The 25823-nt window shown below is 43.0% G+C and overlaps 1 protein-coding gene across 1 annotated transcript in view; it reads right to left on the reverse strand.

The window, feature by feature from the left end:
* cep104 (centrosomal protein 104) overlaps nt 1-25823 on the reverse strand; it is a 243452-nt gene that overhangs the window by 199011 nt on the left and 18618 nt on the right. The window contains 5 exon segments of the mRNA XM_038821410.1: nt 4501-4668; nt 9011-9232; nt 13208-13432; nt 14712-14867; nt 23497-23665. Coding sequence (XP_038677338.1) covers nt 4501-4668; nt 9011-9232; nt 13208-13432; nt 14712-14867; nt 23497-23665 — 940 coding nt within the window.

Genomic DNA, 25823 nt, shown 5'->3' on the forward strand with positions numbered 1-25823 from the left:
AACAATATTAATTTAAACAAACAAACAACATCACATCCTCCACCCAAAATAAAAAACGGTTCATCTTCGAGACCATCATGTGGGCTCTGTGCACCACCTTAAATTGGATGACGCTTAACCTCGCACAGGACGAGGAAGTATTCACCCTCTGCAGGGCTTCCCTCCACACCCAGGCTCGCAACTGAGCCCACAACTTTTCCTCCCACTTGCGTCTGACCTCCTCTCTATACATCCGCCGGCACAAACCTATGGTTGTCACATATCGGCGCCCACAGAGACATGCCTTCCAATCCTAAGGCCTACTCTGGTTCCAAACCCTCAACACTGATACCACCACTGGACTCATGGAGTATCGCAACGGCAATAAAGACCGAGTCTTTATCCTTCTTTAAAATCAGACTCATTATACTTCCCAATAAGCAGAGGCTCAGTTCCAACCCAAACTTCTGATATGACTCGGTGGAAGCCCATCTGGACCCGGTACCTTCCTTGCCTGCATCAAACTCTCACAGTCCATCACTCCTTCACCTCAATCTGGGCCCCCAATCCCTGCACCTTCTCCTCCTCCACTCTTGGGAACTTCAGCCTGTCCAAAAATACCTCATAACCTCCTCCCCAGTCGGAGGCTCCGATTCATACGGTCTTCGATAGAAAGCCTCAAAAGACCCCATTCACCCCTCTGGCTCCAACACCACTGTACCTCTCTCATCCCTCACACTGCCAATCTCTCTCGCCGCCAACTGCTTCCTCAACTGATGCGGCAACATCCTGCTCACTTTTTCCCCCCAGAGTCATAAACCGCCCCTCTGGTCTTCCACAGCTGCCCTACTGCATCTGGAGCCTCTGTCTCTCCTTTAGCAACATCTTCTCTGGCACCACTGAACATCTCCAATCCACTCTGAGTATGTCCTGAACTAACATCAGCCCCTCTTCCCGTTCCACATTCTCCCTATGTGCGCGAGTCTAAATAGATTACCTCCTTACTTCAATGTCTCAATGTCTTATTCAGCTCCACAAATTTTGAATGGCCGCCCTCACCCTCTTGCAGACCTTCTTGTCTGCCAGCAATCCCACATCCAACCCCCCTATACCACCGAAGATCCACCCAGTGCAGCGTGCTGTCAGAAACTACGATTGCAGAAAATTCCGAACCAGCCACCCCCACCAATGGTGCCTTATCCAGGACAGAGAAATCTATCTGGGAGTACACTCAGTGGACATATGAAAGGTATGAAACTCCTTCACCCTCGGCCTCCCAAACTGCCAGGGGTCGGCCCCTCCCTTGCATTCCAAGAACCCCATCAGCTCTTTCGTAGCCAGAATCTTCAGGGACCCAGGACACAACCGGTCCAGCCTATGATCCAGAACTGTATTGAAATCTACCCTCATAATCAGCCGATGCATGCCCAGGTCCCAAATCTTTCATAAAACCCGAGACATCACACTTTAGGGCATAAACATTCAGTAGCACCACAGGCTCCCTCCAACTTCCCTCTAACGAACATGTACCTGCCCCCAGGATTGGCTACGATATTGCTGATCTCAAAGGCCACCCCCGTTGTTGACCAGCACCGCCACCCCCTCATCTTCATATCCAACACCGAGTGGAACACCAGCCCGACCCAACCCTTCCTCAGCCTCATCTGATGCCCCAGCTTCAGGTGTGTCGCCTGAAGAAACACAATGTCCATCTTCAAAGTGTATGAAACATGCAACCTACCTGTTCATCCCCCACACATTCCATGTAATCAACCAGGTCAAGGGGCTCCCCATTCCCATTCGTTGCCGGTCAGCCATATCCCTTCTTGACCCGGCTCCCTCCGGTCCAAGCCCTGCTCCAGGCCTTCTTAACCAACTATACCACCGCATTCCCCACTTCAGCATCCCCATCCCCCCCCCCCCGTACAAACAATCACCCCATCTCCCCTCTTGTCAATCCCCCCACTTCACTCCAGTTACCTAGCCAACCTGCTAGCATGGTTTCCCCCTCCCCTCCCCCTGCCCCACCCGGGGCCTCTGCCGCCAGCACCATCTCCTCCAGTGTGGCCAGCTAGTCATCATGCACACCCATTGGCTCCCTGAGCAGGCACAAGGGGCTAAAAGCTTATTCCTTTTCCTACATTGGGTCTGGCAATTAAGTGTAACTGCAAAGGATTGAAATAGGATAATTCAACAAGTGGATGCCAGAGGGAGCAGTCAGTTTTTTTTAAAGACAGGACAATTAAAAAAAGGGCCCCTGTAAACTCTAAACACATCTTGTTGGCATATGAAGAAAGTACTTTGCTGTCCTCTAGTGGAAATTGCAAGATACATTTAATCTACATTGCACCAATGAAATAAACAAATACTAAATTGTTTTTCTCTTTCATTATAATTGCTATGCCACACAACCTTTTATTGGATCGACAAGCAATTTATTTCCAGACTACCGATAGCCATCAGCATGTGTACAACAACAACCCAAAATGCATTATCCCTGGATTTCTCACTTCCTCGTAACAACGTGGCATACTAAACTCAATACCTCCAAAATTGAATTTGTGGCGGTGAAGAGGTCATACAGAGATTCAATCCCTCCATGACACAGCAGGTCAGAGCTGCAACCTGCTGCCCAAGAATTCACCCAATAATTTTATCACTGTCAGACACCAGACTGGAAAGCACAATTCCGAAATAAACCATGTTTTTTTTACATCTTATGGGTAGTTATCTGTTGTAGTAAGCAACTACAAATCAGCCAGCTTATTACAATATTCTCCGATGGTGCACATCAGATAGTCCAGCTCCAAAATTGTTTTCCACCTAGAGCGCAGCTTTCTTTCTTACGGCTGTTTGTACAGTAACACTCGGTGAACATGAACCTCTCGGCCCCTCTTGGCCCATCCAGTGGAAATGTACCCCCGCACTTTCAGTGCAAGACTGATATCTACCATTTATCAAGAATTACCGCCACTCCGGGTTCAAGGGCCGGGCCGCCACCCCCGGGTTCAAGGGCCGGGCCGCCACCCCCGGGTTCAAGGGCCGGGCCGCCACCCCCGGGTTCAAGGGCCGGGCCGCCACCCCCGGGTTCAAGGGCCGGGCCGCCACCCCCGGGTTCAAGGGCCGGGCCGCCACCCCCGGGTTCAAGGGCCGGGCCGCCACCCCCGGGTTCAAGGGCCGGGCCGCCACCCCCGGGTTCAAGGGCCGGGCCGCCACTCCCGGGTTCAAGAGCCTGGTGCTGGGGTGCATTCTCAAGCCGGTCATGGCCATTGGCAGCTTCACAACCAACCCACCACCCTCCCACCCGCTCGGTGCGACCCGGAGTCAGTTCATGAAATATTGGGCTGAAGTACAAATTCCAATTCATGTGTATTTTCCTCTGCATTAATGCAATCATGCCTAAACTCAGATGCAACACAAATCACACCTCCTGCATTAAATATCTATTTAATTCCATCATGCAATCGCTTAAAAAAAAGTGAAAAGCTTAATAACTTGCATCACCAATGAGTTAACAACCCCTGTCCTCGTTTAAAGAAATAACCTTCAGGGACATCTTGAGATAAGCAACAGAATGGCAGGAATATTTTTTTAAAATAGTAATCTCACTGATCCCTCAGTGGGTCTGGATTTATCCAGTAAACAATTTAATAGTTGCGACCAAAATAGACTGGTAAGGCCAGAGTGAATCCCTTGTCTACTCTGCAGGAGCTAAACTCAGGCTCAGCAATCTGATAAAATACCAGCTGGGAAATAAACAAAAAGGTGGCATAATGGTATTGTCGTTGGGCTAGTAACCGAGAGACCCATGGTAATGCTCTGGGGAGCCGGGTTCGAATCTCACCATGGCAGACAGTGAAATTTCATTCCACATTTTTAGTGAATTCAGAAGTCTAATGATGACTACGACTGTCATAAAAATCTATCTGATTCACTAATGTCCTTTCGGGAAGAAATCTTTCATCCATACCTGGTCTGGCATACAAATGACTCTTAGGGCGGCACAGTGGCGCAAGTGGTTAGGACGGTTGCCTCACGACACCGAGGTCCCAGGTTCGATCCCGGCTCTAGGTCACTGTCCATGTGGAGTTTGGACATTCTCCCCGTGTTTGCGTGGGTTTCACCCCCACAACCCAAAATATGTGCAGGGTAGGTGGATTGGCCACGCTAAATTGCCCCTTAACTGGAGAAAACAAATAACTGAATACTCTAAATTTATTTTTTAAAATGAGACTCTTAAATGCCCTCAGGGATGGGGAATAAATGCTGGCCCAGCCAGCACCATCCACATCCTATGAACAAATAAAATGAAAGCACATATGTAAATGCTGAGAAAAGATTCTGATCCAGCTATCCTGCTCCCTGAATAGCATGATCATATTGTCATGGTCACTTGTTGACTGGAAGATAATTTGTATTTCAGAATCATAATCCAAACAAGGAGTTTTGGGGGGAGGGGGGGAATCTAATGTGCAAAAATGCAAGTTTAGTTAAAGAAAACATACACTGTGCAGTACTTACAGATGACACTTTATCCTTAATAGCTCTTCGAACAAGGAAGATTGCTGCTTTCAACATACTCTTCAATTCATCCTTGGGTATACCTTCAGCAACAGTAGAAAGTTTTTTATACACGGCCAATAAAGCATCTTCTCTATATGACCAAGTTTTGGAATAGGCTCCAGCCACCTGAGACAAACCAAATAAATGTACAGAAATTAACTCACCAAACCAAGTGAACTCTGATCATGAACAATTTGAAGATTACACTATTCTTGCCCAAAGCATAATGGAGAAATCTTCTGCAAAGATAGATTTCCTTCCCTATAGGGCATTAGTCAAGGTAATGGAACCAAGCTTTTTTGCTGATGTTAGGAAATATTGGAGGTCCTGAAGTTTAAATATAACACAATTGTATAGGAGGTTCAATAGACCTGCTGGTCCTTTTCAGTCCATCTTGATCAATATTGTCCATTGTGGGCAACTGGTTGGATGTCCTGATTGGCACTGATTACAATACAAAGGGAAGTGCAAAGTCTCAGGCTGTTATGGATATAACATAGCACTCATCCAAATGCTGTACGAATGCAATCAATGGTCAGTGCTGGTGCAGAGAATGTTGTGTGTGATTATGCAAAACCCCATAGGCTGACAACCTTCTATTCAGCCACACAAGCCCCTCTATTGCGAGAGGCTTAAGCTGTGTATCTAAAGCGAAAGGTATTATTGCGGGAAGTGAAAAACAAACTGTGACAGGGAGGGATAGAGAGTACAGTAAATCAACAGGTCAGATTAGAGACGATTAAAAGAATAAAAGGATAAAACTAAAGGCTCTGTATCTGAATGCACAACGCATTCGAAACAAAACAAATGAGGGCATACATAGAAATAAATAGTACAATTTTATAGCCATTGACTTAAGGGGGACATGGATTGGAACCTGAATATTAAATGGTACAGGATATTTAAGAAGGACAGGAAAAGGTGGAGGGTTGGCTCTGTTAGTTAATGATGGTAAAGTAAGTAAAATCGCCATAGTCCCAAATGACCATAGGTTGCATTCCCCTTGGAGGGAGAAAGCTGACTGGTGGCGATTTAACCTGAGGATCACCACACCTCAGCTGAGGGGCAAGATTGAGTAGTGGGGCCTTCATGAATAACCTCAGCCTTTACAGGAATTGAATCCAGGCTGTTGGCATTGCTCTGCATCAAACTAGCTGTCCAGCCAACTGAGCTAAAAAAAGAGGGACGACCCAAGTTCAGGGGCCAGGATGTGTAAAGAGTTTGGGTCGAGATGAGAAATGTTAACGGGAGAAGTCATTTGTGTGAGTAAGTGTACAGATGCCGAATATTAACTACATGGTAGGGTGGAGCACAAAGAAATAAATAATGGGAGTTTATCAGAAAAACGTGGCAATAATCATCGGAAATCTTAAACAATGCAAAGACTGGGAATGTCAGATGGGAAAGGTTTGCCGAGATGAGGAGTTAACAGCATTTTTCCAGGAGTTTCTTAGAACAGTATGTTCTGGAGCCAGAGTACACACCAGACCTTGCATTGTGTAATGAGATAGGATTAATTAATAATCCCATTGTAAAGGCACCCCTAGGTAGCAGCAATCATATGTTTGAATTTTACATCAGTTTGAGGGAGATGGGAATGGATCCAAGACTATGTTTTCAGGCTTAAATAAGAGCAATTGTGAGGACATGAAAGCTGAGTTGGCTTTAGTGTTGGCAAAATAGGTTACGGGATAGGTCAATGGTCTCCAGAAATTTTGTATCAGTCTTCACTTCAGAGGAGACGGGTAACATCCCAGAAGTAGCTAGTAATCAGGAAGTGGAAAATCGCTGGGACTTCAACTGTTTGCGATTCATATAAATGACTTGGATGAGGGGATGGACGGGATGGTTGCCAAATTTGCTGATAACACAAAGATAGGTAGGAAAGTAAGTTGTGAAGAGAGTACAAAGAAGCTACAAACTGATATAGATAGGTTAAGTGAGTGGGCAAATATCTGCCAATGCAGTACAATATGAGCAAATGTGAGGTTGTCTGTTTTGGCAGGGAGAATAAAGAAAGCATACCATCTAAATGGTGAGACTGCAGAGTTCTGAGATGCAGAGGAATCTGCAATTCTCGACACCCAGACTTTTGTTTTAATCTGCATGACCACTTTAAATCTGGTTATTGGAATTGTCTCTAACTCAAAACACTTTTTGTTTACTCTTCCTTAATTCTTTTGAACAGTACCTTGGGGTCATAGAATCCCTACAGTGCAGAAGGAGGCCATTCGGCCCATCAAGTATACACCAACCCTCCTACCTAGACCGAATCCACACCAGATCCCTGTCGCCCCACCTAGCCTTTGCACACTAATGGGCAAGTTAGCATGGCCATTCCACCTAACCTGTACATTTTTGCACTGTGGAAGCAAACAGGAGCACCTGGACGAAACCCATCCAGACATGGGGAGAATGTGAAAACTCCAGTCTCGAAGTCGAAATCGAATGCAGGTCCCTAGCACTGTGAGGCTGCAGTGCTAACCACTGTGCAACCATGCAGAGTCTCTGTTCACCTGACTCCAGACTTCTTAAGACATTTCTCTTTGTTTCTATAGTTTCCTTAACTAGCTGCCCTCAAGATCTCGGCCCGTTTTTTACACCATTACGCCATGATATGGCTTTTGTTTGAGCAAAATTTAGAGAGAGAGAGAGAGAGAGAGATATGTTCCCTCTCTAGCCTTCGAGTAGAGCTGCGAGAGCAGTCATCTCTCCCACTACATATCTCCAACTGCAATTAAATTAGCTAAATTAAAACTTAACACAAGGGCCCAGTTGCTAAGCAACCCCCATATGCCTGTCTTTTATTTATTCTTCACGGCATAGCCCTAAGCACAATAGAAACACAGGTGGAACTTACCCAACCGCCTTTGTCCAGCATGAATCTAACTATAGGTTTTACCCTTCCAAGCACAGAAACATTAAATTAAACCCATTCAAAACTAACCGTATTTCTAATGTTTACCAATACAAATATAAATCCCTTAAGACTAAGTTTGCGCCGAGCAACAGTCATGGTCACCATTAGCTTCTTATTCCAGATTTATTAAACTAATTTAAATGCCACGATGGGATTTGAACCTTGGTCTCTGTATTACTAGTCTAGTGACATAACCACACTACTACTGTCTCCCCGCCATTAACTATTTGATTCCCAGTAGAAATAAGTCAATAGAGCAGATAGGAAGTTATGACATGAATTGTGAACATTTGATGGTATATTGTTGAGCTGGACGTTTCAAAAAATAAATTAGAAATAGAGTAAAGAATTGTAAAAACATACTAAATATGCAAAATGACTTTAAAAGAACCAAAGATATTGCTTTCAAATTCCATCCTGCTTCCTATTCATTGCATCAAGCTAAATCAGACTGTTAGCAGCTTTGACATCTTATTCGAAGTTAAAACTTCCAAACTCTGATACTTTCCATTGGAAAGAACATCTACTTGAATCTTCATTATACTGCCCACCACTGGCTCCCATCATACTGCATCTACTGCTGAAACATTCACCAATCCTTTTTGTTATTTTTAAATTCCAATTATCTCCCAGCTGACTTCCCAATACTCCACCCTCTTTAAACTTCAGCTTATCCAGAAGTCAGACGAACATGGCATAATGGGGAATAGACTACAACTGCAATCACCAATATTGCAAAGCTGCAAAGTCCCCCAACACATCTAAATTAAAATCTTATCCCTCGTGGTGTGCGCTACAATGTCTTCATGACTATAGACTTCCCCAAACATTCCATTGCTTCAATTCTAACTGTTTATACACACTCCAAACCATACCACCACGCTTTCACAACTTTTTTTCTACATTAAAAGGTGCCATACTATTGCCAGCTGTTCTTATTTAAAGTCCTGCACGACTGCTCAGATTATGGATAAATGGACAAGAAACGTTGTATCAGGGACATTAAGAATCCTACTATTGGCAGTGGTGATGTCACTGGACTAAACATCCAGAGGTCCAGACCTAATGTTCTGGGGACACAGGTTCAAACCTCACCACAGTAGCTGGTGGAATTTAAACTAAATTAAAAGCTTGTCAATAATTGCAACCATGAAACTATCACCTACTGTCATAAAAACACTGGTTACGAATTGCTTTGAGGGAAAGAAATCTGCTGCCCTTACCTGGTCCGGCCTACATGTGACTCCAGACCCACAGTAATGTGAATGACTCTTAACTGCCCTTCGAAATAGCCTAGCAAGCCACTCAGTTGAAGGGAAATTCAAAATGGGGAAGAAATGAGTGACACCACATACCATGAAAAATAAATTGACAAATTTGAAAATCAATGTTCAAAGGGCAGAGGCAATCTTTCCAGTCAATGAAGCAATTTCTTCAAGAAATACTTCTCAAAGTCTATCATCAGTTGCTTTACCTCCAGACGACAGACAGTATTCTATGCATATGTATTCTGAAAAAATGAAGAATTGCTCAGTTTCCCATGCTTACCAGTGCCTCGCCAAATACGTCAATGGCAAAACTAGCTTCTCTGAAAGCCTTCTCAGTTAGTGGTTCTGGTTCTCCAGTGATTCCACTTCTTGATGTTGGTAAAGAGTCCGTGTTGACTGCATGCGACTCATTAACATCCAGCTGGGGGCTGCCATGCAATTCTGCTTGTTTGCGTTGAGCTGGTAGTGGCCGCTCATCATAGGGAAGTGAGCCAGTATCCACCTGAAGGATACCACGTCCCCCCAAAGAAAAAAAAAAGAGAATTGTGGTGAATAGCTTCAGACACGTTTTCCAGTTAATAGCAGAATACAGATCATGCCCTCTTGCAAACACAGGTCAGGTTGCTTATACGGTCCCAATCTTCTGGATTGGATGGGACACTCAAACTCACCAATAGTCCATGCCTGTTTTCACAGAAAAAAAGTTTGGATGATCAAACTGGTTGTCTCAAGATGTTTGCCATTCAATTAGTTAAAAACATAGCCATGGATCAGTTTCAGCTAATGTACAGTTAATTAGCAGGGGATAAGTAGTATTCTCTTGGAAATCTCAGAATTAAGGATTATGGAGTAGCATAATAGATTGGAGCCATAATCCATTGTTGCTTCAAGTGGCAGGGCATTATCCACAATTCTCACAATGTCAATCTCAGTCATGCTGCCTGACTGCATACTAGCAAAAGCACTGGAAAATGAAGGGAGACAGAAGGGGGGGGGGGACTCCATCGTTTCCAGTGGAGAGAAAAAAAATCTAACCTTATTCTTTCACAGTCCACTGCAGTCAGTGGGAACATCACTAGAAGCCAGAGAATAGTCACTTATTGCCCCCCTCAGTCTAGCTAGTGATTAGGACATGTGATATGGCACAGCAAAAGAGATAAAAATCCAGAGGACATTTTGCTGCACTTCCATTATTTTCTCAACTCACTGGTATCTCCACCCTCCAGTCTGCTTCAAGAGTCCCAGTGTTTCTACCTCTCAGCCCACACTACAGCGAAGGACTTTTTCCACTTGTTGCCAATATATCAGTTAACAGGCATTCGGTTCAAAGCTACTCAAAATCAGAACTGGAGTGTTAGTGAGCAGCCAAAGTCAAGTGTCAACGGTACAAGTAGCTGTTACAATAATCTGCTGGAAATGTCATTCACTTTAGTAGGCAGACATTCCTGGCACTTTAAAAAATTGAATCATAAAATATTACAGCATAGTCTGGAGGCCATTCAGCAGATCAAGTTTGTGCTGGCTGTTTTGAACTACATTCCAATTAACCCCCTGCCCCACTCTTTCCCTGTAACCATAAAAATGTTCTCCTCCAATTCCTTTTTGCTGGCTATATTTGGATTTATATCCATCACCGTATCAGGCAGCATATTCCAAATCTTAACCCAACATTACAATAAACAGGTTTTATCTCATGTAATCCCCCCCCCCCCCCCCCCCAACTCATCTTAAATTCTCCGGTTATTGACCTTCAGTTTGTATAGAACCTTGGTACGGCCGCACTTGGAATATTGCACACAATTCTGGTCGCCACACTACCAAAAGGATGTGGAGACTTTGGAGAGGGTACAGAGGAGGTTTACCAGGATGTTGTCTGGTCTGGAGGGTGTTAGCTATGTGGAGAGGCTGAACAGACTCTGATTATTTTCATTAGAAAGACGGTGGTTATGGGGTGACCTGATAGAGGTCTACAAGATTATGAGAGCATGGATAGAGTGGATGGGCAGGCGTTCTTCCCCAGGGTGAAAGGGTCAATCACCAGGGGGCATAGGTTTAAGGTCCGTGGGGCAAAATTTAGAAGAGATGTGCAAGGCAGGTTTGTTTTTGTTTTTTTTAAACGCAGAGGGTGATGAGTGCCTGGAACATGTTGCCAGGGGAGTTTGTGGAAGCAGATACATTAACGGCGTTCAAAAGGCATCTTGACAAACATATGGATAGGATGGGTATAGAAGGATACAGCACAAAGAAGTGCTGAGGGTTTTGGCAATGGTTGGTATCATGACCAGTACAGGCTTGGAGGGCCAAAGGGGCTGTTCTTGTGCTGTATGTCTTTGTTCTAGTTTCTATTTGCTTTGTCTAAACCATTCATAATTTTGAACACTTCCATCAAACACTTCTCTGAACCTGTTCTGCTCGAAGGAACAAACCCAGTTTTTCTAGTCTATACACATAACTGTGATTTTTCATCCCTGAAACCATTGTGTTAAATCTTTTCCGTACCTTCAACAAAGCCATTATAACCCCTTCCTAAACTGTTCACCCAGAACCAGACAAGACTTAATCTCGGGCCAAAATTGTTTTTCTTTTTTTAAAAAGCTAGGTTAGTGTAATTTCCTGGCTTTTGCACACTATGCCTCTATTTATAAAGTTCAGGATCTAATACACCTTCTTTATTAAGCTGTCCTCCACATTTACCGATTTCTGCACAAGTAACAAGTTGGAGGAAACTGGAGCACCCGTAGGAAACTCACACAGACAAGGGGACAATGTACAAACTCCAGAGCCATCCAAGGTCGGAATTGAACAAGGGTCCCAGGCGCTGGTGATGCAGCAGTGTTGGACAATAATGTAACAGACCAGATCATTCTTTTGGAAATCTGAAAATTGTGCCCTGTAACACCAAGTCATTACTATATCAAAACCAGTAGTGGCTTTCTAATGAATGAACTCACCATTATATAGCCCTCTCCACAACAAGTCTATTTTCTATTCCTTAGCTATTTAGCTGTCTGTGCAGAGTCTGCACATCCTCCCCGTGCGTGCGTGGGTTTCCTCCAGGTGCTCCGGTTTCCTCCCACAGTCCAAAGGTGCGCAGGTTAGGTGGATTAGCCATGATAAATTGCCCTTAGTGTCCAAAATTGTCCATAGTGTTGGGTGGGGTTACTGGATTATGGGGATAGGGTGGAGGTGTTGACCTTGGGTAGGGTGCTCTTTCCAGGAGCCGGTGCAGACCCGATGGGCCGAGTGGCCTCCTTCTGCACTGTAAAATCTATGATTTGGTGTCCATTCTGCTCCTTACCCTCTTTTTCCCCTTGATTTTAATTTTGTTAACAAGCCGATTATGACGCATTCTGTTGATAACTCATGAGATTTCCAAGCCTATGGGTCAGGGAGCGGAGGACATTATGGAAGGGGAAGACCGTTAGTTCAGATGGGGCCACTATGCTAATAGGTAGGCTAGTTAATGGGAGTAAAGTGGTGGGGTAGAGGTATGGAGGGAAAGGGAGAGTTGGGTGGGGTAGAGGTATGGAGGGAAAGGGGGAGGGGTGGTTGGGTGGAGGTGGTTTTCTTTGTGATGGGGTTTAGGGCAGGTGGTTTGGGATTGCTGACGTGGGTGGAGTTGCTGTGGCGCATTTGAATTAAGAGGTGGGGAGATGGTGGTGGCCATCTTGGGGAGGGCTTGGGGAGCCCATTAAATCAGGAATATGAGTGATCAGAGGTGGTGCTCCAGCTGTTCTTTTGGAATGTTCGGGATCAAATGGACCAATTGAGGGCCCGGCTGTTTGCGCATTTGAGGGGTTTGAAAGCGGACATTGCCTTTTTGCAGGAGATTAATTTGAAGGTAGCGGATCAGACGATGCTGTGCAAGGGGTGGGTGGGGCAGGTTTTTCATTCGGGGTTGACATGAAGACAAAAGAGGGATGGCACTGCTGGTGGACAAGCGGGTGGCCTTTACGGTGGGGAATATAGTGGTGGACTCTGGGGATAGGTTTGTGCTGGGGAGGTTGGAGTGCTGGTGGCCATATGGGGGATGGGGAGAGAGCAAGAGAGAGACACACACAGACAGAGAGAGGCAGACTATTAACAGTGTTGGAACCCAGGCAGTTGTGTTCGGTCTCTGAAGGTATCGGCGCTGGCAAAGAAGTTGCGGGTGTTTATGGAGAAGATGGGTGGGGTGGATCCCACGGTGGCGGTTTGAGGTCAAGGGCGAAAGAATTTTCAATCTTTTTGCATGTCCATCGAGCGTATTACCGGATTGATTTTTTTGGTAGTGGACAAGGCACTGTCAGTGGGGGTGGTTGTGTCGGTATATTTGACAATTGTGGTGTCCGACCATGCACTGCACTGGGTGGACAGAGGGGGCTCCCAGCGGCCGCAGTGGAGCTTAGATGTGGCGTTGTTGCCAGATAAGGAGATCGGTGAAAAGATAGGGTTTGCTATTCAGAATTATGTGAAGATGTTACACCAGAATACGTACCCTCGGAGAAGATAATCTGGCAGGTGGAGTAGGAGAATCCTGTGGTGTGGGGGACCATTGTGGCTTTCCAGGGTTCTGACATTGTCGCCCAAGACTTTCTTCAGGTGGCTCTTGCAGATGGGTTTCCACAATTGGTGCAGATTTCAGCCCCATAACCTTCTGCTGCTGTTGGATTCTACTGGGGTGATCCACTGGTTCAAGAGGAAACTCGGGAAGCTTTCGGATCTGGAGAATAAAAAAAAGTTCAGGTTTATAAAAATGAAGAATTATATTTGAGCAGGAGTCCTATGAACTATTTTCCGAACTTCAAAATAGCTTTAAACATTTTATCATAACACTTTAATCAGTTGTCTTTGATCTTAACAGGTCAAAAGTTCAAAGATAATTTCCAGTATTCAGTTAGTTCGGACAGCAGATATGACATACCATTTTCTATATTCAGAAAGGAGGAGGAAAACATTACGTCCATTTATTGGCAACCTCCAAATGTTTTACGATCAATGAGGTACTTTTGAAGTGTAGCTAAACTTGTAAAGTAGGAAGCACAGCAGTCAATTTTTATAAGCCGAGATCCCACAACCATGTGATAATTAATCAGCTAAATCTGTTTTAGTGATGTTGATGGCGGAGAGTATTTTTTTTTCTTTATAAATTTAGAGTATCCAATTCATTTTTTCCAATTAAGCGGCAATTTAGCATGGCCAATCCACCTATCCTGCACATATTTTGGGTTGTGGGGGCGAAACCCATGCAAGATGGGGGGAATGTGCAAACTCCACACGGACAGTGACCCAGAGCCAGCGTTCAACCTGGGACCTCGGCGCCATGAGGCAACTGTGCTAGCCACTTGCACCACCATGCTGCCCTTGTGGAGGATAAATATTGGCCATAACAGTATGGAATGCTCCCATGCTCTTCTGATAAATAGTACCACGAGAACCTTTTGACTATATTTCAGGAAGTACAGCACTCCCTCAGTAGTGCACTGCAGTGTGTTAGCCTGGATTATACATGAATTTCTGGAGTGCAGCTGAATTCACAACCTTGGAATCAATGTTCCCACCTCCAAATGTCATGCAGTATGGGTCGACTGAAAACTGCACACCGATGGCAACTGAATATTGGTCAGAATAGGTGGTGATGCTTCTTGCACCTCAGTCAAAGTTCAGGCTCACGCAGGGTGATGCGGGTGAGGCATACCACAAGGTTACTGGTGCCCAATCAGCATGTGCCAAGAGTCTTCAAAGCGGGGAGACTGGGGGACAAGTACTTCTTTAAAAAAATGTGTCCTCCATTTTAAAATAACTCATAAATGTTTAAAAACTTAGTCACAGACACCATTCAAGTTTAACCCTTGGAACTACAGGATCATAATTCAGGAATCTATCAACAACAAACAGCATTTTAAATCATCTCCAGTGCAATGCCAGACACAGTACATTTCCAAATTAGTCTAACACAAGTGAAACATTCTTAACCTCCGTTATCCAAATCAAATACTGACCATTCCCATGTCTAACAAGTTATGTAACTCCAGTTGCTGGTAAACTTTCATCCTGTAATCATCCATTTGCTGCTTCTTCTGTTTAGCCAGGTCATAGTCCTCTTTCTCTATTGCACAGCGCTTTTCCACCTCATAACGGCCCAGGCGCTCTCCTACCTGAACAAAACAAACTGTTACCTACTTGCAGAGTTATCAACGTTCACCTCAGCAATTCCCCAAATAAACATATTGCTTCTTTGAATAGAAACAATTTCAAGCATTTAAGAATCATGCTAAGACTTCATAAACCAGAAGATAAATTAGTTATTAGTGAGGCTTTCAATGAAAAGGTCATCAACCTGAAACTTTAACTCAGTTTCTTTCTCCACAACATCTACCTGACCTGCTGAATGTTTTCCAGCAAAATCTGTTTCTACTTCAGACTTTCAGCATGCATAATATTTTACTTGTGTTCCCTGCCAATTTTAAGAATACTTTATGTCAATCAATACGATGCAAGAATTTATATTTAAGTAGCACCTTTAATGTAATAAAACTTCAAGATGTTTCAGAGAAGCATTAAATATGACACTAAGCCACAAAGATATTTAGAGTGGATGACTGATAAAAGCTTTTAAAAAAGTAGTACATTTCAAGCAGTGTTTTGAAGAAGGAAAGCAAAAGGTTTTCAGTCTACAGGGCCTAAGCAATTGAAGGTGCAGTCAGCAAGGATGCTAAAGAAGCCAGGATTAAGCAAATCAAATACCAGTAAATCAGAGGGTTGTGGGCCTGGAGATTAGAGAAATCAGGAGGGGTGAGGCTACTGGAGGGGGAGGGGAGAGGAGATTTAAAAATAAGGATACAAATTTGAAGCTCTTGGAGCTACTTGACCAGAATCAATGTAGGTCAGTAAGCACAGGATGTGGTGAGATGCAAGACACAGCAGCAGCTTTTTTTATAACCTCAAGTTTAGAAGAAGGTAAAACGTGGTGTGCTTTAGAACAGTCAACTCTAGAGGTATTGAAGCCATAAAGGACAGTTTCAGCTACAGACGAGGGCAAAGTCAGGCGTCCTGTCGGAAGTGGAAATATGGGGTCTTCGTAATGGCAGCATTAGGTCAGAAGCACATCTTTGGATCAAATGTGACACCAAGATTGCCAACACAATGGTTCAATCTCAGACTGTAGCCAAGATGAAGTTTGGAGCAGTGAGCAAAAACAATGGCTTCAGTCTTTGCAATATTTAATTACAGGACATTTCTGCTCACCCAGTACTGGACGTCAAATAAGCAATTTGATAGTTTATTAACAAACAGTCGAAGAGTCAAGAAGGGTGGTGGCGAGGCAGAGCTGGCTTGTCAGCGTACATGCGATAGTGAACACGGTTTTTAAATAATTACACTGAAGTGCAGCATTTAGTTGAGAATTAGGATGGGGTTCAGAGTAGATTTGCGGGGGACATTAGTGGTAATGCAGGATCTGGAAGATAAAGCATTGCAAGTGATTTTTTGGCTCAGGCTGACAGATAAGAATGAGCGGGGAGAGGGTCAGCGTTGCTGCCGCATGGCGCCGAGGTCCCAGGTTTGATCCCGGCTCTGGGTCACTGTCCTTGTGGAGTTTGCACATTCTCCGTGTTTCGCCCCCACAACCCAAAATGTGCCAGGTAGGTGGATTGCCCACGCTAAATTGCCCCTTCACGATATAAAAATGAATTGGGTACTCTAAATTGAAAAAAAAAGAATGAGATGGGAGAGCAAGCCCACCAGCTGGCCAACTGTGGAATAGCTTTGGAGGATGATGTGGTCAACCATGTCAATGGCCGTATACTGGTTGAGAAAGGAGAGGATGGAAAGTTTGCTTTGTTAGTCAATGGGGTGACATTTTTAGGGAGAAGAGCGAACAGAAAACATTGGGAATACTCACATGTCCAGTATTTGCAGCATTTTCTGCTTTTAAAATCACTGCACCAACAGTATCTGGCTTTTGCATTAGTACATGTTAGAAATCTAATTCATGATCTATTAGTCAAATAGTAATCCACAGAAATGAGGCTACTGGGTGCTCAGATTTTGTTTTTTCCTGAATTTCAGTCAGGAAAAAAAGATGTAAATTGTTTACTTCAGAGGTAAAACAGAATATTTAGAATCAAAAAAAAATTCGGCAAAATAACTTTTGAATAAACAAATCTTTAAAGTGTCTTCACAAGCATCATGTTAAATGGAGGATTGTTGCATTCTCTTCACCGACCTCCTTAATAAGAGCCTAGTTTTATTCATATCGGGGTTAGTTGAATACATATAGCTAATCGGCAAAAATATTAAAAGTGTCGTGATTGCGGGAATCCAGTCATGTTCTCATATAATTAATTAACCATTGTATTCCGTATTACGGATTTTTCTCTGTCTAATCAACTAATCAATTTTAGCTAGGTCTCTACCAAGCTATGAAACATGGCAAGTGTGAGAAAACATATGCAATATTTTTCCTGAGACGGCGTACGCAGATGCTAAGCTAGTTTTGATAGGCGCCAGTCAATCTTAAGTAATGTCCAATGTTTGATTAACAAGTTATCCTCCAAGTAACAGACATTCATTTGAACAAACAAGGAGGTCTCAGCTGAGAATTAGAAGCCAATGAACGTAAATGAGCGATTAAACTAGAAATAAGAATTCCGTTAAAGATATTTAATTCTTGAATCATCTATCTGGTTGTTTGTGTTTGAAGTGATTTCTTTTGGTGCTTTGGCTTTTCATACTCCTTGGTCTATGATCCCTCACAGAAAACACTTCTAGCAGACAAAGGAGAAATAAAAGTCGGCTCACGATACCAAGCAGATATTTCAGACATGTTGAATGAAGGTGAATCAGAAGCCAGAGATCAAACAAAGACGGAAGTTAAGGTTTGGGATCCTGACAATCCATTGAATGATTGACAGATAGATCAGTTCCTAGTAGTTGCTTGATTTTTTTATGTATTGTTTGACATTTTGTTTCTAAGTTTTTATTCAGTTCTTATTCTAGTTTATACCAGTGAGTAATTAACAATAGGCGTATTTTTGTCACCTCCCACCAACCGAACTACCGATTCTTATTAGAAAGTGAAATAACATTCCCACAGAACCACAATCTTGCACATTATACAGCCAACCAGTTGGAGGTGTGGTCTATGTTAATTTTGCTTATTGCCACAGACAGGTGGAATGTGTTGAGAGTCCAATAAGCAAGCTGGTACTAAGAGCGCAGCTATGCTCCAAATTTGCAGATTTATTTATATTCTGCCTTTACTCGAGTGGGCACCATTACCCACAGAAATAGCTGTAAATCATGAAATGGAAGGGAGGGAAGACCCAGGAAAATTACAATTTCACCTCACGACAGATTTCCAAATGTAGTATGAGGGCCAAGTAAGTTCTTCCAATGCAGGCCGAGGAGTTCTGAACTGCGAATAAGAGCATGTTTGATACATACATCGGTTATTGGTGGAATGAGGCTATCTGGGATATTCTTGCTGCAAACTTAGCGGCACGGTGGCGCATTGCTGTCTCAGCGCCAGGGACAACCAGTGTTTAATTCCGACCTGGGGTGACTGAGGAGTTTGCACATTCTCCCCATGTCCACATGGGTTTCCTCTGGATGCTCTGGTTTCTTCCCACGGCCCGAAGATAAGCAGATTAGGTGGATTTGCCATGCTAAATTGCCCCTTAGTGTCCATTGGGCCTAGATACAATGCTCTTTTGGAGTGCTGGTGCAGACTTGATGGGCCAGGTGGCCTCCTTCTGTACTGTAGAAATTCTACAATTCTAAATCACTTCTTTCAGCACAATTCAGGAATTAAATACAGGATATTGTTGGCCTGCATGCTGCAATATCACACCGACACAAAGTTATGTTCCAAGTCTTCAATATTTCGTAACCAGAGGTTTGTTTGAACAGCACATTTTGGAACCAAACAGAGGGCAGGCTATACGGAACTTACTAATTGATAACCTCAGGCACTCCTAAGTAGCTGCGAACATAATACAGGTTATAAATCCCTTATCTGAAATGCTTGGGACTCAAGTATCAGATTTCAGAATTTTTCGGAATATACTGCGCGTGTGCTGTGCGCGTTGGGAACTGCGCATCACCCAGAAACCTTGGGCGTTTCACACTTGTGATGTCACACCGACGCTCAAAACAAATTGCAGATTTTGAAATTTTCCAGTTTTTGGAATTTCAGTTAAGGAAAGATCAACCTGTATGATTAAATTTTACATTTAGTTTCAGGGAAAGAAGATTGCATCCAAGACCAGTATTTTAACCTTAAATACTAAACCTTTAACCTCACCAACTGTGAGGACATGAAAACAGAGCTAGCCAAGGTGAACTGGCAAATCTGCTCACGGGGAAGTTCAACTGAGGTTCAGTGTCAGACATTTAAAGGGATATTTCAGAATACACAAAATTGACACGTTCCAATGAGAAAGAAAAATTTCAAGGGAAGGACCCATCATCTGTGGTTAACTGAAAAAGTTAAACTCACGAAAAAGCATATATTTGCACAAAGACAAGTGGCAGGTCAGAAGATAGGAAAGAATATAAAGAATGGTAAAAGATTGATAAGGATGGAAAAATTGAAGTACAAGAAAAAGCGAGCAAGTAATATAAAGATGGACAGCAAGAGTTTCTATAGATATTTAAATAATAAGAGTTAACAAAGTGAGGGCTGGTCCAATAGAAAGTGCACCTTGGATATTGGTAATAGAAAGTAGGGATATCACAGATGAATTTAACAGGTATTTTGCATCTGCCTTTACTCGAGTGGGCACCATTACCCACAGAAATAGCTGTAAATCATGAAATGGAAGGGAGGGAAGACCCAGGAAAATTACAATCACTGGGGAAGTGGTATTGAGCAAATTGTTAGGTCCGTGGGCTAACAAATCTCCTGGACCAGAAAAGACTTGAAGTAAGTGATGAATAGACCATAAGACATAGGAGCAGAAGTAGGTCATTCGGCCCATCGAGTCTGTTCCTCCATCCAATGAGATCATGGTTGATCTGATATAATCTTCAACTCCATTTTCTCGCCTTATCCCCATAACCCGAGAATCCCTTATTGATTAAAAATCTGGCTATTGGATCCTTCAACATGCCCAACGACCCAGCCTCTACAGCTCACTGTGGTTAAGAATCCTACAGATTCACTACCCTCAAAAAAAATTTTTCCTCACCTCTGACTTAAGTGAGCGACCCCTTACTCAGAGATTATGCCCTCTGGAGAAAAAAAAACTCTCAGCATCCACCCTGTCAAGTCCCCGGAGAATCTTATCCGTCTCAATAAGGTTGCCTATCATTCTGCCAAACTCCCAACAAGTACAGACCCAACCTACTCAACCTCTCCTCCTAAGAAAATCCCTGCATGCCCGGGAGGAGATTTTTTTGCTTTGATGGGTGCAAGTTGCTTGAACTCCTTCCTCAAAAGGCAGAGTCTAAATTTTTTTTTTTTTTAAGGCAGATCTAGACAGATTCTTGATTAACAAGGGGGTGACGGTTACAAGCAGATGGGACTGATATTATTGAATGGCAGAGCAGGCTGAAGGGGCTTACTCCGGCTTGTAATTTATATGCAAATACATAACCTGGTGCCACAATGGGTGTGGTGATTGCATACCATTGTTTGCTATGAAGTACATAAAACAGACCAAGTTTACAATGTGTAAAATATGTAAATACATAACCTATTTTCTTCCTTGCCTTTCCTGAAGGTAGACTTATAAGTTGCCGGTATTGGCAGTGATTGCACATTTGAATCGGGTCATGGGTTCAACCTCACTTCCGAAATTTGAGGACATATTCGGACTTCAGTGCAGGAGTGCGACATCGTCAGGGATGCAGCTTTTCAGACGGGGATTGAAACAGTGTCCTCTAACCTGTAACTAATCAGTTCCAAGGCACTATTCAAGGAACAGCAAAGGAGTTTGCATGTTCTCCTGGTCAACTTTATCCCTCAATCCAACTCATTAAAACGGATATCTGGCCATTTATTATACTAATTGTGGAATATTGCTGTGTGCAGACAGTCTGCCATGTTTCCCTGAACCACACTGTAAAACTTCACTTCTTGCAAGGCGTTCAAACGTGACATATTCAAATGCAAGTTCTTTCTTCCACGGACTTTAATTCTACAACTTGATTTTTCCGATTTCAGGTGCCAGGTGAAAAAGGAACACAACCAGATAAAGCTTCCTCAATGTTCCCATCATCAACATACCTCAGCCACAAGAAAGCATTTGTTTCCAAATCTTTGACATTTTTTCCATTTCTTAAAGCAACCAGTCTGTTTTCGCCAGTGACATTGTTAATTAGTGCAAAATTGGGACATGCTGCAGGGCTACATCAACTATGAAATAGATAAAGACTGTACAAACCTATTGTACACAAACAAATAAATGCGACCTAGGCCACTCAGCCCTTCCATACTGCTGCGCCATTCAGTAAGACCATGGCTGATCTGATTGTAACCTCAACTCCAGATTCCCGCACTCGGCTGGTTTAGCTCAGTGGGCCAGACAGCTAGTTTGTGATGCAGAACAGGGCCAACAGCACGGGTTCAATTCCCGTACCAGCTGAGAATTCTGAATTCTCCCTCTGTGTACCCGAACAGGCGCCGGAATGTGGCGACTATTGGCTTTTCACAGTACCTTCTTTGCAGTGTTAATGTAAGCCGACTTGTGACAATAAAGGTCATTTATCACAGTGCAGTTGGAACCAGCTACCCGAGATGAAAGCAGCTTTCACAGAAACTGCCAGCAGAGGCAAGACAACGGAGCACAGGGGAAGAAAGCAAGTTCCAGAAGCTAAAGAACATAGTTCTGGGAACCAGGAAATGAAAAGAGGAGTCCCAGAAAGACTGAAATCAAGGGGGCAAAGAACTGGAAATTGAACTGTTGACTAAGTTAATGGAAGGGACAGAGAGAGGCCCCCAGTTAAATACAGAGCTGAGAGGTGCAGACCTGGAGAAGTCAGCTAGCTAGAAGCCAGACATCTGAATAATCCCAAGGTTGGTAATATCTTAATACAGCCTATGAAGCAGAGGTGTTCTCTCGGCAAAGCCGAGTACCCAAGAGATTGCATGGAAGTTTGAAAGCATGTAGAAATCCAAGACCGAGGAAGACTGAAAGGAGAAATGGAAATCGTGACAATGATCTTTGAAGTCATCGGAGGGAAAGCCTTGTGTGGGAGAAGATTCTATGGTGTGTTTTTCAAGAGTGGAGTTCAGAAACTCTCACGTGGAAGCCAAAGTTCCAGTGCAACCAGTTGGCTCACAGTGCGTTAAGCACTGGGGGGGATTTGATGAGAAATCCACAGAAGTTATATTGGGTGGCATCAACTACTTGTTTTCTGGGTGTGGTGCGCCTGGACAGAGTTGGCCTGCTGGTTTACATGGGCCGTGTACTTACCATGAACATTATAGTGCAAGATATATTTTGTAAACTGTGTCATCCATAAAAACTCGTACATCTGTGAAGATATCGGTAGGGTGAAGGAGTCAATTTTTTCACGCTTAATAAATATTTTATTCTTTGTTCAAAGTTAATTGACAGTCCTGTGACACTGTTCATCCCGTCTCTAAACAAAACAAAAAAGTTGCAGTCTATCGAGCCAGGGTTCCATTCTGGGACCTGACTGTCAAGTAATAACATTAATTGGAACTGTAAAAGAGGCTACTCAATGGTGTTGGGAGGTAATGTATTTGCATGGATAGAGGATTGGCAAACTGATAGAAGACAGAGAGCTGGGATAAGGAGGACATTTTCAGGCAACCTGTAACTTGTGGAGTGCCACAGGGATCAGTGCTGGGGCCACAATTATTTACAATATATTTATTAATGATCTGGCAAAAGAAGTGACTGGACCATTGCCAAGTTTGCGGATGACACAAATAGGTGGAAAGGCAAGTCATGAGGATGGCACAAAGAGTCTACAAAGGAATATAGACAGGTTAGGCGAGTAGGCAGAAACTAGACCGATGGAATATAATATAGGAAAATATGAATATTTTCAAATCAACCACTTTGCCCAAGATTTTGTCATCTGACTTGGTATCTCCTAAAAGGGTGAGGTGTCATACTTAGTTTTATAATGCCCCGGTAAAGCACATTAGGAGATTTCATTTTGTTAAAGGTAAAAAGAAGTTAGTATTATTGAGGATGGAGCTGAGCATCACCTCTGAAACAGGACACCTCCAAAAATGCAATATTCCTTAAGTATTACACTGGAGTGTCAACCTAGATTAAGTGCTCAAAGGATGAAGTTAAACTTGAATCCATGAAGTCCAGACTGAAAGGACAGTACATTTGAGCCAAAGCTGACACTTTAATGATAAACTTAAAAACTTATTCTAATGCACCTAGTTCTGAAAAATAATCACTTCATTTTCAAGTGTCTGAGTGCTCGTGAGTCATACTTGTAACATTTCCATGATTCTGATAATACCAAACTGTTAAAGCATTAAGAACCTTTCAATGGAAATTCACTTCATGAGCCATCATTGTTAATTCCAACATAATTTTTCTCCTAAAATCTACACATAGCTGTACATTACACATGATAAAACTGATTAGTGCAATCATGGGTTTTTAAATAGTCAAACTGTCGTTGGATAGATTTCTAACCTTAATTATGCACAAAATCAATCTCACGTCTAATATGCAAATCTTAATTGTGATAATTTCCTGCTCTAAAATGCAATTGTTCCTCACAATCAGCAAAATAAGTTGCTGTAACATGCTGTTGGATCATACTTGATATTTAATTACATTTTACCTTCTGAAGGTCAGCTATGGCTTGTTTAAGTTTCTTTGCAAAATCATAACGCTCATGTTTAACTGCTTCATGTTTTTCTTCATCCAATTTCCGTATTATTTGAGCCACTTCAGGATCCTGGTACATGTCAAAGGCGAGGTCATCCAGGGGGGAGATAATCTCAGATTTACTGAAAGGAAAGGAGTAACAACTACTCTTTAATACATGAAACAGTTTTACTAATCCATTGTAATCTTTTTTCTAAAACAATGGAAATAACAAAATAAACCATATAAAGCTGCTGTCTAAAGATGCTGCACATGTGATTCTTCTCTCTCAGTTGACTGCTGAAGACACACAGCCAAACCTGTAAAAACCTATTCATAGTTTTCATAGAATTTAGTGCAGGAGGCCATTTGGCCCATCGAGTCTGCATCGGCCCTTACAAAGAGCACCCTACTGAAGCCCACATATCTACCCTATCCCAGTAACCTCCACTTAACATTTTGTGGACACTAAGGGCAATTTAGCACGACCAATCCACCTAACCCGCACATCTTTGGACTGTGGGAGGAAACTGGAGCACTCGGAGGAAACTCACGCAGACACAGGGAGAACGTGCAGACTCAGCACAGACAGTGATCCAAACTGGGAATCAAACCTGGGACCCTGGAGCTGTGAAGCAACTGTGCTAACCAGAACCCTATGTTTTTTCCAGCCAACAGACATTAAGAGTGATTTAAGATCTCAGCCGAGACCAGTTAACATTGAACACACTTAGAGAGAATAAAGGGCATTTAAAGAAATATTTTACAAGCAGAAAAAAAAATGACGCACAACATGAAGGCAAAAATACCAAATCATCAAAACTTCACAGCTAGTTAGCAGCATCGTGCTCTCATACACCCTATAATTATGAACCATCCAGAAAACAATGGGCCAAACCATATTCACCAACTTTTCCACTTGTGTTACAATGGCTTAGTGCTTCAAACTTGGTCTCGTAACTTGGTCTGCGAACCGAACTTAAACCAAGATTAGGGTGATTTAATGTTTTTTGGCATCAAGCTGGAAGGGCCCCAAATATAATGCGTACTGTCAGTTCCAACCAATTTCTACCCAATGGATTTAATGAGGCTACTATCAAATATGTCAGCAACATTCGAAGGGGGCAGCACGGTGGCAAGCATTGCTGCCTCACGTGCTGAGGACCCAGGTTCGATCCCGGCTCCGGGTCACTGTCCATGTGGCGTTTGCACATTCTCCCCATGTCTGGGTGGGTCTCACCCCACAACCCAAAGGATCTGCAGGGTAGGTGGATTGGCCATGCTAAATTGCCCTTAATTGGGGGGAAAAAATTGGGGATTAAAAAAAAAGCAATGCTGGAAGCAAGCCTGCAACAAATGCAATGGCAACAGACCTCCAAGAAAATACTTTGGTGGGGATGGACGGATGAACTAACAATTCAATAAGAACTCAAGCAGTTCAGATTGTAGCCTGTATACTTAAGGGTGGAACAAAACGTTATACACAGCTTCTAGTTTATTAATAATTCAATTTAACAATCCACCACAAGATGTGTGATAAATCTCAGGCAATGATCAAGTCTCAACACATTCCATGAACTGGACAAAACTAACCAATCACAAATTAGGAGTTATTTGTCGAAGCACGATGTTCATTTAAAAAAACTGAATATTATTTTGTTCAGTGACACACAATTTGCTATTTTAACTGCCAGGTCACTCACAATTAAAGGTCAGAATGGGAGGGAGGAGAGTGTTCTAAATTGTAGATTTCCCATTTACAATGACACAATGCTCTGCGTATTCATTAAGTTTACACCATTATATTCAAAGAAAGTTACTTGTGCCTCCAAATCAGTATTGTTATTTAAATTAGAGTATCCAATTTGTTTTTCCCCAATTAAGGGACAATTTAGCGTGGCCAATCCACCTAACCTGCACTTCTTTGGGTAGTGGGGGCTACAAAGGGAAAATGCAATCTCCGCACAGACAGTGACCCGGAGCCAGGATCGAACCAGGTCCTCAGTGGAACAGGTAGCAGTGCTAACCACTGCACCACCTCCAAATCGGTATTAAAAAGAAAAAAGTTTCATTTATATCATGCCTTGCACAAACTCAGGATGCCGAAAATGCTTTCAAAGCAATCAAGTATTTTTGGAGTGTAGTCACTTGCATTCACATAGTGCTTTTCATGACCATCGAGCATCTCAAAATGTTTTACAGCCAACAAAGTGTGTTTAGTCACTGTTATAATGTAGATTCATCCTTGAACACAAACTAAATAAAAAAGTTTAGTTGAACACACAAAGAAATTTTTGGGGA

The sequence above is a fragment of the Scyliorhinus canicula genome, chromosome 16, assembly GCF_902713615.1.
Source record: "Scyliorhinus canicula chromosome 16, sScyCan1.1, whole genome shotgun sequence".
Lineage (NCBI taxonomy): Eukaryota > Metazoa > Chordata > Chondrichthyes > Carcharhiniformes > Scyliorhinidae > Scyliorhinus > Scyliorhinus canicula.